Raw genomic sequence first — 13871 nt, 5'->3', positions numbered from 1 at the left:
CAGCAACCTTTGGATTCCAAAGCTGCTTCTCTATCCATTCAGCTATGGCTTACGGATATAGAATTTTATGATATCTACATTATCGAGTCAGTTCAAAGACGTGTGGTGAGGTTAACATGAGGCAGCCATGGGCTGAAGCGGCCTTGAGCAAGGCACCTAACTGCTCCCCGGGCGCTGTAGCATGGCCACCCACTGCTCCGAGTGTGCACGCGCTCATTGCTCACTGTTAAATGCAGAGGATAAATTTCACTGTGCTTGAGTGTGCATGTGACAAACAAAGGTGGCTTCTCAAAAACATTAGATTTCTAAACCTTAGTGCATTAGTTTTCCAGCACAGAAATAAATGTTCGAGGAAAATGTTTGCATCGAAAGAACATACTCAAGGCTGCTGCTAATTTCATTATAAAACTGCACAAATTGTACCTGAGACTTTTTAATCCCCTGCTGGCTGAAAGGCCCGAAAGGGGATTATGTCGTGTCCGTCTGTCCCGGGAAGGGTGCTCACCTTCTGAAATCATCTCCTCTCACAATTTGTGTAGGAATTTCACAAAACTTGGCAGGATTCTTTGTTATATGTCAGTAATACGCATATAATTTTGTTAAATTGGGTCACATTTGCAGGCATGAAAATCTCTCACCTTTCGGCGAAATTCGCCGTTTTTAAGTCAAAAAGGGTGACCTACGCGAATCGTGTAGTTCCGAGGAGATTTTTTTTTTTTAATTATCATATGATTGACTTAATACGCAAATCGGCCCTTTAAATGACACTTGGACGGTCAGCAAATCCTCCTAACTGCTTCGCTGCCGAGAACCAATCATATGCCAAACTGTGTTTCATTATTCCAGTCATGCGCACACTCTTCACGTGTACTTGGAGTGCATGGAGAGAGCCTATGGTTGAACTGCAAAGCTGCGAGAACAAGGAGCAGGACATATCCACCTGGGACAAGGCAGACCAGAGCGTAACTTACACATTTACCTGCATTTACCAGCGGATTGAATTTGGTGAGTAATGGTTTCAATTGTTTTCATATTTTGTGCGGTATAACAAAGTTACTGCTGTTCGCTACAGCTTGCGTTGAACACTGCCAGAGCTAGCCGAAGCTCTGGTGAAAATAATAGCTCCCGTTTGCTAGATATTAAGTTAGCGTAAAGCTTGTGTAGTTAACGGTAATGTAAAAGAAGAAACACAAACTTCTTTCTAATATCTCTGTAATTGGTATTTCAGGGACGTGTGAGGATAATATTCACGTGAGGGGCTGAAAAGGCTGAAGGTGAAGTGGTAAACTCTAAAACTTGTTAGCCTATGCTTTGGCCCATGCTTGAAGCCTTTTGTGACAAAATAAAAACTTATGTAGGTGTAATTAATGATTATGGATATGTAGATTGGTATCAAATGATCAATCTTTAATAATTAAATGAAATCCGTCTCATTAAATTTGAAGGAATAGTTAAAATGACTCAATCCTATTGAATCATTTAATTTGACTCATTTGAATTGAATCATACCATAGAATCAGTCTCATTTGAATCAGTTTGAATGAATCGAGTCAGTGAATCGAGTCAGTGAATCGAGTCAGTGAATCGAGTCAGTGAATCGAGTCAGTGAATCGAGTCAGTGAATCATTTAGTGAATCATTTAAAGAATCAAGTGAAGAATCGTTTAAAATTTGATAATTCAAAGTTTATCACTTACCAAACTGCATCTAATTTAATTATTCATACACCTTAAGAATTCTTTGACGATGTGTGCGACTTCAGAGGTATTGGAAACAGGCAATGACACAATTTTAATAATAATGGAGTTTATTATTAAAAAGATAAAAAAGGGAAATCAATAAAAAAGAGAGTAAGAATTTAATAATTGAATGGCAACAGAATGAAATCTTTATAACAGAGTAGGTCTGTGTGTGTGTAAGCAGTTTTAACTTGTGAGCTATGTTGTTATCTGCAATCTTGGTATGTATGTATGTGTGTCCGTCCGTACCAGGACGGACCAGGGTGTCTTATCTGCAATCTGGGAGGAGGGGATCCTCAAAGTTTGGTGAGCAGGCTAGCTACACCATGTGCTTTCTTCAAGCCTAGTAAACTGTGTGTCAAAAACCAGAAATTAATGGTTAAAATACATTCAAACAGTCATCTGTAGTTTATATGGCTTTAAATGTAAACAGGAGAATTGCTATCAAGGTTGAATTAAACTTAGAACTTATGATATTTAATTCTAAGATGAGATACAGGACCTCTTGGAACAAAGGGGAAGGAGGAGGGGCTCTTCCTAAGCATGCAAAGGCCCTTTTTAGAGGCAAGACATTCTGAAATCTTAATGAGGTCACAATATGAGTGAGTTAGATTAAATCAGAATGTTAGGAGAGAAAGTGTAAGACTTATTGATTAACCAAATTAAATTCAATAGTACCAAATAATAGAAATTCAACAATAATACACAGTGTGCACACTTGGTGAATTAATTACTAAGACTAATATTATTTTCCCAGTGCCTTTTCTTACTGCAAAAAGTCTCGCCTTTGTCTGCAGAAATTCGAGGCGGAAGATTGCGCTTCGGTGAGAGAGAAGAGTCTCTGACGAATCAGATGTTCACTGGAGCTTGGAGAGGTTCTTTGGAGAAGCTTCGCAGTTGATAAGACGAAAAGTTGAAAAGCCGCGTACGCGTTTAAAAGACAAGTAATACTTGCAAACCGGTTAATAACTCGCTTGAGTTGATGATCGCGTGTTTCTGAAATCTAACTTAATCAGAGTTAGATAAAGGAGGAAACGCGCGGTTCAGACGTCTGATGGTGAATGTCTCTTCTTAGGTCCATTCCGTTCGGGATCAGAACTTGGAGACAAAGAAAAATGAAGTTTTCCAAGTCTCTTATGTGAAACCTGAGGAATGTGATGTCCATGATTCCGCCCAGGCGTGACGTAGTCAACACGGAAGTTGCCTGGTAGTTGTAGTTCTTAGACCAAGATGGCGGCATGATACCTACATTTGTGAACCCTAGTCTTTTTTACACTCTACTGTTTTACACTGTTATTTATTGATTCATTAAAACGTAATGGTTTTGAGCCATCTAAAATAGTGAAAGCAGGCGTCTCGCGTTTACTGCCCGGGCTCCATCCATTGACAAGACGGGGCGTCAATTTTTTTCAGATGCGAAATTAGAGAGAAGACAACAGGGAAGAGTGTGTCACGAAAGGCTTGCCATGTGTTTAGACCAAAAGCCACTAAAGCTGTTGTGTAAATCACTATGTTGATATTATTTTTAGTCGCTGCTGTAGCTTTTGTCACCATTCTAAGTCAGCTAGCCTACTTCTGGCCACTAAAGCTTTAGTAGTTTCTGGTGTAGCTGTTTAGTAGCTGTTTTGAGTTATCACACATAATGTAAACTAAGGTTGAGAAAATATTGCGTATAAATCAAGCAGAACACTGTATTCATTTTGTAATGTAAATTCCATGAAAGTTGGGACCTGATATAAATTATGTGGTAGACATGTATTAAGGACCCTTTGAAATATCTCAAAATGCTGAATAACTTTTTCTAAAAATGTTTTACCTCAGACTTTCAACTCGACATGTCAACAAATTAGAATCGTACACTACTGTTTCTGTCTTTGAAAAAACGCCATGTCTGTTATCAGACTGAAAATCCCCCCTCCAAATCGGATAATATGGGTAAATGGTACATTTTCTGAATCCTCAGGGTCATGCCAGTATTTCAGTGTTTGGATTTTGTTTTTCTTGTGCTCCCTGGTGCCACAGAATTAAAAGACAAAGGATGACTTGGGTGGAAATGGAAGGAAAATGTGTGTGATTAAAAGTTTGAAGAGCTCCAGGGTTGGCTGTACTCATCTAAAATGCTCACAAAGGATTTAAATGAAAGCTCAGTCTCCCCTTTAAAATGATGCCAAACATAACAAAATAAAATATTCCAATATGTCCAATATAGATTTCAGCAATATCAGTGTTTTGCTTGATTTATACACGATATTTTCTCAACCTTAGTTTACATTATGTGTGATAACTCAAAACAGCTACTCCTGTCAGATGGCCATCATACATCATTGAAAAGCTGAGACTCCAAGCTTTCAGAAAAGGTATGGTAGCCTTTGCCACTTTTTCGGTAACGACCAACCCCTCTAGCTCACGGACTAACAGTAGAGAGTGGTTTACAGTTGATACTGATGTACCACTTGCACTAATACAAACATTATCCTTAGAATGAGTGTGTTGGGGGAAGAGGACGCTGCAGCTGTTAAAAAGCTGGATGCAGGCATTAAATGCAGCTGGAAGTGGGCCTGGCTTAAGCTGGAGGGCAAGGTATCTGTGAAGGGACAAGAGGTGTCCTTTCACGTTGGGGATTTCTTTAAGAAAATTGACAGAGGGATTGGCCAGGTGTGTCCTCTGCCACAAGGACATAAATTATGCAAACAAGGGCAGCCATGCTTTGATTGCTCACGTCCAAACTGCGATACATAAGAAGATGATGGATGTCATTGCGTCCACACACAGTGTTGCCAGCACTTTTCTCTCAGCATCAGCAAGCCAGAGCCAACCAACTCGGGGCCCAGAGACTATAAGGCAGCAGTTCCAGGGAAAGATGCCGGTACCTGTACTAAGCCGCATTGCAAATGCAGAGGTAGGTCTGTTAGATAGCAAAGACACAGTACACCATCACTTTCTTTATTCAATTAACTTTATTATTATTATTATTATTATTATTATTATTATTATTCACAATCATACACCATCTTTGTATTCATTGCACACTGTGTTTTAGGCAATGGTCCTTGGAACCCTGGCGGAGCATTCCATCCCCTTTTCAGTGGCTCCTGTTATTGTTGAGCTTGCCCAGACCCTGTCCTTAGACAAACTAGCTCTGCAGGGAATGAAGCTGTTGCGGACAGCAGCGTCCTACAAGATGATACATGGCTTGGGTATTTACTTACCTACTATTTCAGTGTTTTAATTTCTATCTTGGTGAACTATACATATGTTATACTGTGTTCCCATAATATTGCTATATTTGCCAAATTAATTGTGGTGGGATTTTTTTTTTTAATCAATTAGATTATGCATGTAATGTGACATCTGTCCAACTTTGCTAGGGCGGACGTACTCAGAGAGGACTTTTTCAAACATGAGATTTTCCTTTTCTTTGAATATTGATGAGAGCACCTCCAACAACAACAAAAAGGTTGGTTTCATATCATAATACTGCCATCAAAGTGTCCTTATGTTTATGCTTCAGTGCGTGCCCTTTAAAATACTGTGTGGCTAAACCTAAACCTTTGTATGTTAAAGGTCCTCTCCATGCTGGTGTGCTATTACCACGCTGACTTGCGGAAGGTGATGGTGGAGCATTTGGGGTCCCTGGAGATTCTACGAGTCGATGCCGCTTCATTGGAGAAGGTCCTCTCTGATTTCTTTAAGAAAAACAACATCCCATGGCACAACCTGGTCAGTTTACTGATGGATTCCTGTGCTGTGATGAGGGGCAGCAAAACCAGTCTTGAGACCAGGATTCACCAACATTGTCCAAACCTGCTGGATATTGACGGAGACTCCTGTCACCACATGCACAACGCCGCAAAGAAATTTTCCGAGACCTTTGATGGGTACTTGGAAAGGCTATTCAGTGACCTCCAGGTTGACCACCAGTGGAGTCCAGACCAGGTAAACAAAATACAAGCACATTTGACACTTCAGTACTTTACCATCCTCTGGCATTCCACCAATGTCAATGTATGAGCCATTTTTGGTATTATGGTGATTTTGTTCTGTATTGCATCATGTTAAAGTTGTTAAATCTATCTGATGGGCCACCCATCCTAAATCCAGGTGAGCAATCTGTCTTGGTGAAACAAAGAACTGAACATTTAATCATTGTGGCTTTGGAAAGTCTAGACCATGGCTGCTGACCTGACTGTACTGAATTATGTAATGTGTAGATTGTGTGTGGTGGTTTTTTGTTTTTTTTCATTTCATTTTCTATCTTTTGTCAGGTGATGCACCTCAAGGAGGTCGCTATGATATTAAATCTCCCCGCCTCCAGCCCACAGAGGGGTTTTGTTAATCATCGCTGGCTCTCTGCCTATGACGCTAGCATGGCAACCCATGCCATGATGCCAGCATACCGAGTGTTATAATATGGATTCCTCTCCACAGCAGACAAGGAGCTCTATAAGGAGCCATTAGAGTCTATCCTCACCAAACACAATGTTAATCAGATTGCAAGAGCGAGAGTCAAGGTGATTCAGGACAAACTTGACAAGAAAGGTGATGAGAGTTGACGTTTCAATGCCTAATAATTGGCATAATACTTGATAATGAAGTTACTGATCAGGAGGATTATGTCTTTTGTTGTTCACTTACATTTGTCTTTCGCAGGCATGACTCCTCAAGGCCGTGAAAGGAAGAAGAGGATTTGTCAGAAATTGTGGCATGAGGAGACAACTGTTCTATAGCTGAGCCTCTACATGGGTGTGCTGGCTATATTAAAGGACTACGTCATGGTTTTCCAGGTCTGTGCTAGTTGTGCTTGGAAATACTACATCTTTACTGCAACTGTATGCACATTCAATGTTGAGTTGGTCCATTTCCTAAGAATTTGTTTCCATGCACAGGGCAGCCAGACATTGGTCCATAAGCTTCATGATCGGCAGCTCGAGCTTTTCCTGTCCTACTTGGCTTGCTTTGTGAAGGCAGAACACATTACTAAGGTAATTTCTCTCCCTTAGGCTTTCTCTGCCTGCCTAAGTTCATTGTTTTTATTCTTATTATACTTTTGGTTTCCCATGCCATCTGTTGAATGTTTTCATTTTTTTGTTAAGCAACCTTTTTTAAAAATTGTTACTTCCATTAAATAATTCCCATATACAGCTATCTCCCAGGGGTCTAAGGGAGCTGATCCTGGAGGATCACATGCTGCTGCCCTCGAAGGACGTATATGTGGGACAGGAGGCTGACACATTCAGGAGCCAGAATCCCAAACATGCTGTAAGCACCCTGCATCACCTACATGACTTTCTAAATTGTTTTTGAGACTTAAATAATGCTACATTTGTTCCAGTCAGAGGCATGCTCAGTCCCTTCAGAGAATAAACCAAAATAATTTGGCTGAGTTCTCTTTGGTCCAAGGTTATGTTATCCAAGGTTAGGTGAAAATAACTTTTTGCGTGGACAATTTTAAAGCTCTTTTTGGACACTTCAATATAAATAATTTTTAACATCATGGAGTGCCTTGGTCAAGAACAGTTATTCTTTTCACCTAACCTTTCTTCACGGATGTGAAATCTCCGCGTTTCCGCGGAAATCCGCGTTTTTCAAATTGCCTTTCCGCGTTTTCTAAAATTTTAAATAAATAAATAAATAAATAAATAAATAAATATATATATATATATATATATATATATATATATATATATATATATATATATATATATATATATATATATATATATATATATATAAAAATTTTTTATATATATTTTTTCAGTAAAGTCTGGTGCGAAACTTTTCCGGATTTTACTAAGCGGAAGTGACGAAAGCTCCTTACAGCGATCTGATCATTATCGCTGTGTGGAGAGGAGTCGCTATTGTACATGCACTGCTACGAGTATGAATGAAAATGGCGGCGTTGTCTGTGAAGTCCGATGTCACGAAAATAGATTCTGGCATTGAAAATAAGTGGCGTTGGGACTGGTTAGAGCGCAAAGCTCCTGATGGAAGTGTTTTTAGTTTGGTTTTTGAAAAACTCAACAAGAAAGGAATCGCACGTTGCAAATTGTGTTGCTGTGAACTGAACTACGGACGGCGTGGATTTGTGACTCTCAGTGGACACGTGAAAAGCGAAAAACACAGGAGTCGAGTTGAGATTCAGAAGACTAACTATGCATTGCCAGGTAGGCATCAATAATAATAATAATAATGTTTTATCCTACGTATTAAAAACATTACCTTCACTGTTACTTTTTGAATGAAATTTTTAGTTCTCTGAAAATAATGTGATAATTCCAATCTAATTTATCACTAGCACATTTAATATTTACAGATACATTTGAACAATGATTAGGTTTAATCTGAAATTATATTGCAAGTATAAACTTCACAGAAAGTGTGGAATTTTATTTAGCCATTAATTTTTCAGGTGTTAGGTCTGATTGAAGAGAGTAAGTACATGTACTATGAACTGGTGGCAGGGTTTAAATTTTATTGCTAGTTATGTAAGGCCACATAAAATTATATTCTTGTTCCTCATAATCATTACAGCCCGAACCAAAAAAAATTGACCCACCATAAACTTTTTTTTTTACACTGGTAATTTAGCGTCATGCCTCTGAAACCAGAGTCTGCTCCAACCATTCCAATTTTTCGTGTTTTATCCCCCACATAGCAGAAAAATAAAATAAAAATAAAATAAGCCCATCCTACCCATTTTGAGGAAAAATAGTGATGAGAAACAAGAAATTATTTTCATATGGCCTAACATGACATTTGTAGTGGTGGTAGTTTGGTATCAATGGTAACATTTATCAGACTTAAGGCCAGACACGGCACCCCAAACCTGAAACATGACACTTTTTTCTCATTTTCAAAATTTTTTTGTAAAGTTCTGAAACGTGTATCACTAAAGCACCATGAAATTTGACCAAAACATTTTTTAAACTGAAATGTGCTAATTTAGAAATTTTATATTTTATGTGCTTAAAATGTCACCATTTTAAGTCCTTTTTACAAAAATTTTCGTGGGGGAGACCCCCCAGACCCCCACCAATGGGAGGGCACACCCTCCCATACCCTCCCCACGACAACTTCGTTGTCGTGACGACCCCTTCGGGGTCGTCTGTTGAGCCTAAAAATTTTCCTCTTTTTTTTTTTTTTTTTTAAATTTGTCACTCACATCCCTGTTTCTTAAAATAATGGTCTTTGTAGGTATCATGCCGCCATCTTGTGTCAGAACTACAATTCCCAGGCAACTTCCGTGTGACCCACGTCACGCGTGGGCGGGATCATCTACGTCAGTCCAACATGCACGCATAAATCCAAGCGGAAGCTCTTCCATTTTGTCTCTCACGTCTGGCTTCCGATGAATCTGGATGTATAAAGAGGCGCGCTCTCCACCCAAAAAGACGTCTTCTTTCTTGCAAGATCCATCACTCAGCGCGATCTTCTTTCTTACCCTTGGCAAAGGTAAACTCTACAGTCGCGCGATCTTTAAACTCAACCTGAGTTACAACCGGTTTACTTGCATTAGAAGTGACGTCACGACTGCAGCCCAGGCAGTTAAAAGTTAAGAAGCGATTGAATCCTTTTTAACTCAAAAGCGCTGTGCATCTCATTCTGATCAGAGACTTTTCCTCACGAACGCTGAGGTTCGGACCAAGAATCCTCTGCTTTCCACGGGAACCACCCAAGTGCTCCGCTGGACCCGAAAGTTTTCTCCGCCTCCATCACGAGCAGCTCACGTGCTCCCACGGCGAGGCCCGAGACTACACCGGCGAATAGTTCTTCATATCTTGCTAAAGGCAGGATTAAGTAAGATTTTGGCATTTGGGCATAATTAGGATAGTCTTAGGAATTTGCTTTTATTTGAAATAATGTGAATTTAAACCCAGGTTTATCTGTTACACTGTTAGACACGCAGCGTGTTGATTTATTTTGGTTCTATGTTCTCTCAATTGTTTAATAGATAGGCTGCGCATGCTTCTCTTTTATTCTTACTAACAATATAATTTCATTATTATACATCTTGATCTCATTAAGATTTCAGTGGATTCAGTATGGTTATGAGCTAGTGGGTTAGCTACAGCTTCCCTTTTGTCTGCTTAGCAACACAAAGCTAATCAAGGCCTACCATGTGCTCAGCAGGCCATCAGGCCTGATAAACCACACCTCAGCTAGAAATCCACAAGCTAGCTTTTAGTTAGCTACGGCTAATACCCTTGCCTTTAGCAACACGTGCTCAGTAGGCCTCACCAGGCCTAACAAACACACACTTTAGCTAGGCCATAGGGCCTTTAGCAAACTCACACTAGCAACACAAGGCTAAACACAGAGCTAATCCTTTGTTCTGTTTAGATAACATTCTTTTGTTTAGCTACCAACAAGCTAGGCCTCCACCACGTGTAGTTAGCTACACGAGGCTAAACACATGGTCAAGTCCTTCACACACACACCTCACTGCTTGTATATATTGATTTATTATTTTACCTTTTTATCTTTGTATAATAAATTCATTTATTAAACAAACTGTTTATTTGTGTGAACAACAATATCCGAAATCCCCAATCTTCTCGAAGAATTCAAAAGGGTGCAAATGTTATATGGTAAGTGATCTTAATAATTTGGAAATGTACCATAATTTAGCTGTTTGGTAACTTATTATTAAGCACCAGGATTAATGGTATGATTCACCAAATGATTCACTAAACGATTCATTGAACGATTCACCAAATGATTCACTAAACGATTCATTGAATGATTCACCAAATGATTCACTAAACGATTCATTGAACGATTCACTAAATGATTCACTGAATGAGACTGATTCTATGGTATGATTCAATTCAAACGAGTCAAATTAAACGATCCAATGGGATTGATTCATTTTAATTATTAACCTTCAAAATTTAATGAGACTGATTTAACGAGATTGATCACTTAATATCAATAATTAACTGATTGCACCCACAGTCTTTGTTGTTTTTCTGTCAGTTGTTGGTGCCATACCTAGCTAGCGCCAGGAAAGCCACTGCCGTTTACCTCCAGAAGAAACTCCCCCTGGACAGTCCAACTCTAATAGCCCTCTCTGCACTGGACCCTCTCCTGCGAGGTCACTCACAGGCAACCATTCAGTTAGAGGTAAGATAAAAAAAATACTTTTTTGCTTTGGGATTTTGCTTACTCCTGTCATTGATTTTAAACTCGTATCTATTTCTTGGCAGGCTGAGTGCTATGCTGCGTCACCTCTTGCCAGAAGACCAGGATCTTCCAAGGGAACTGGTTCAATTCAGTGTGGATCTGACCCTCCCCAGGTACAAGGAGGGAGATGGGATAGTGGAGTGGTGGGGTCATGTCTTTGACCAGCCTGGTAAGTGACCAGCCTGGTAAGTACCCCGCCCTCAGTGCATTGGCCAAATGCTGCTTTTCTATCTTCCATGGACCAAGAGTGGAATCCTCCTTCAGCCTGATGAACGAGGTCATTGACGAGTGTAGTGGCAACATGAATGTGGAGACCTTCAACGCCATCCAGACGGTGAAGTATACCCTGTGGTCCAGGGGGCAGACGGCCATGCAGATGTTCCAGCGGAGCGACGTGAAATTTGGTGAGGTGGACAGAATCATGTGCCGAAATATAAATAATACAGCAGCCACATACAAACAGAAACTGAAGGCAAAAGCAACAGAAAGACAGCTGCAGCACAGAAAATATGGCTGTCAAGAAACTGGGAGTGCTCAGCAGGCAAAGAAGCAGGCTGCTGAAAGTGAGAAGCAGGCAAGGCTGAGGCATGTGGCCACTCAGCGTAAAAGGGCCATGGAGACTCTGGCAGCCTAAGAAAAAAGAGTGATCAATTGGACTTGGAATTGGATTTATTGGAATTGCATGTATTGTTCTCCAGTCTGGCAGGGCATACATTGATCTAAAGTCTTTATTTTTTTCAGTTTTTTTTTCCTCTTTTATTATTGTTCATATGGCCTTGTACAAACAGTTTTGAACACCTCTCTCTGACTCATCTAACACATTTGGCTTCTGTGAAAGTAAACTTTGTTTCTAAATAAAACATGGCCAGCACAAGATGCATGTGGTGTGTGTTTGTGTGAGAGAGACTTGGAGTGTTTTTGGCACCTCCTGCAGATCACTGAAACACAGTGTGGGTGGACAGCTCAATACTGTATTTTGTTGGGTTGTACAGTGTACCGGAAGTGTTTCCTCCGCACCACCAACGCCCGTCGCCCGACAATACCCCACCCCCGCGCGTGCGCACCCTTCTCACCTTTTCAACCCCTGACCCATTTTCATGCCTGCAGTTTAATGAAGCTTGGCTTGAACGTGAAGAATTTCGAAACTGGTTAGAAGCCGCAGCAGGTGATAGGTATGCAGCTCGCTGCAAAGTCTGCAGGAAAATAATTCAGTTGGGGACTTTAGGCATGAAGGCCCTGGAGTCCCACGCTAAAGCTGGAAAACATTAGATTGCTGTGAAGAGCTCGCAATGTCGCCAGCCGATCTCAAGCTTTTTGTCAGTATCCCAGCCAACATTGCTGCCTGGTCCAGCTGTTCAACATTCGCCAAATAACAGTCAGGCGACTTTCGGGTCCACGGAGACGTCAAAAGCTGAGGTACTTTGGATTCTACACACAGTGACCTCTCATCTATCATACAACAGCAGCAGCAACATTAACGGCCTTTTCCAGGCAATGTTTCCTGATTCTATGATTGCCAAAACGTTCGCCTGCGGACCTAACAAGATCGCCTATATTGCAAGGTTCGGCCTGGCAGACTTTATAAAAAGAGAGCTGGTGAAGTCAATTAGCGGCCAGTATGTGCTAATGTTTGACGAGAGCTTCAACATATCAACCAAATCCAAACAGCTGGACCTCCACATTCGTTTCTGGAGCAATGGAGAGGTGCAGTCGTGTTACATGAACTCTCAATTCATGGGTCATGGAACCGCACAGGACCTTCTGACGCACATACAAGTAAGTGAGCTGTATAAACAAGTGTTTTTTTTTACATCGAAAAGGTGGGACTTAAGTTTGCCCGTGTAAGCTGTGTTCTGCTCACACTCTCTTCATAACTTGCTACCTCCACGGGGAAAATGTCCATTAGTAATATGTTTTGTGTGTAATGTAATGTGTTAAGTGCTAATCTTTTTCATCAGTGAATTGGAGAATGTGTAAATACGTGAATGAATTGATTTCTATGTGTAGATTTCTTTGTTTAATGGCGTCTAGTGTGCTGAGTTGTTGCAGTTTTACTCATTTTCCACCTTTCAACTCAACTTTTAAGAAGAAAGGCTCCTCTCATAAAAACGAGTTTATTCAGTGTTAAAGCACTGGGCAGTTGACATACAGTATGTCACCCTGTATTCATTTTGTGTTGGGCATAATTTCCCACGGTTGTTCAGTGGTCATTCAGCACCATCTGCTGATCACTAAAGGAGAGGAACTCAGATATATGGTTGTATAGGTTGTATGTATCACTAGAAATTGTCTTCTACTTGATTGTCAGTTTGACATTTACAGACGCAATACAAAATTACATTGTTTTTGAGAATTGAACTGATTTTTTTTGGTCTTTTTTTTGGGGGGGCTGTAATCCTTCAGGTTGGTCAATCCGAGGAACTTGGATATTGTATAGATTGTATGCATCACTCTATTGTCTTGTACTTTTGTTGCTATGTGACATAATGTACTAATGTTGCCATATGACATAAATAAGCACACAATCAGTTTGTATCCCTGATAGTCAGTTTACCAATACAAATGACTTTGTTTTGAGAATTGAACTTGATTGTCTTTTTTTGGGAAGGGCGGGGGTAGGGCAGGTTGTAATGCTTCGTGTTGGTCTAAAAAATTTTTCATAATGGTCTTAAAAAGTCTAAAAAAGGTCTAAAATTTAACTTGCTGAATTCTGCAAGACCCCTGTTTATATCTCCCTTTCTTCCTTTAAACTTATTGCTCCTTATGAGGCTAAGCTTAAACAATACATGTTCCTCCTAATTTCGAACTATTGATATGAAATGGTCTGATTAATTGTTTGCTGAGTTTTAAACCTCCATACTTTTGCCTTTAAAAACCACAGAGGATATGGAATGGATAGGCTTTTAATGTATTTAGTTAACCATAATTTTTTTTCAGCAAGAAACAGTGT

The 13871-nt window shown here is 40.1% G+C and overlaps 1 protein-coding gene across 6 annotated transcripts; it reads left to right on the top strand.

Moving 5' to 3' along the window:
* The first annotated feature begins 870 nt into the window (after window positions 1-870).
* LOC132868379 (uncharacterized) lies at window positions 871-13463 on the top strand. Of its 6 annotated transcripts, none has more exons than XM_060901336.1 (14): window positions 871-1005; window positions 1229-1274; window positions 4033-4095; window positions 4219-4637; window positions 4779-4935; window positions 5107-5195; window positions 5303-5674; window positions 6004-6277; window positions 6389-6522; window positions 6625-6720; window positions 6881-6997; window positions 8933-9535; window positions 10715-10861; window positions 10945-13463. In XM_060901336.1, exons 4-8 carry the CDS (start codon window positions 4482-4484, stop codon window positions 6145-6147), a joined length of 918 nt encoding a protein of 305 aa, XP_060757319.1. In that variant the 5' UTR covers window positions 871-1005; window positions 1229-1274; window positions 4033-4095; window positions 4219-4481; the 3' UTR covers window positions 6148-6277; window positions 6389-6522; window positions 6625-6720; window positions 6881-6997; window positions 8933-9535; window positions 10715-10861; window positions 10945-13463. The 6 variants fall into 6 exon arrangements, with proteins under 6 accessions (XP_060757319.1, XP_060757460.1, XP_060757391.1 ...); XM_060901477.1 differs by having other exon boundaries at window positions 4033-4637; window positions 8933-9190; window positions 9349-9535; XM_060901408.1 differs by having other exon boundaries at window positions 4033-4637; window positions 10945-11034; window positions 11168-13463.
* Window positions 13464-13871: the final 408 nt, after the last annotated feature.

The sequence above is a fragment of the Neoarius graeffei genome, chromosome 1 (assembly GCF_027579695.1).
Source record: "Neoarius graeffei isolate fNeoGra1 chromosome 1, fNeoGra1.pri, whole genome shotgun sequence".
Classification (NCBI taxonomy): domain Eukaryota; kingdom Metazoa; phylum Chordata; class Actinopteri; order Siluriformes; family Ariidae; genus Neoarius; species Neoarius graeffei.
This window is presented reverse-complemented; position numbering and strand designations above follow the sequence as displayed.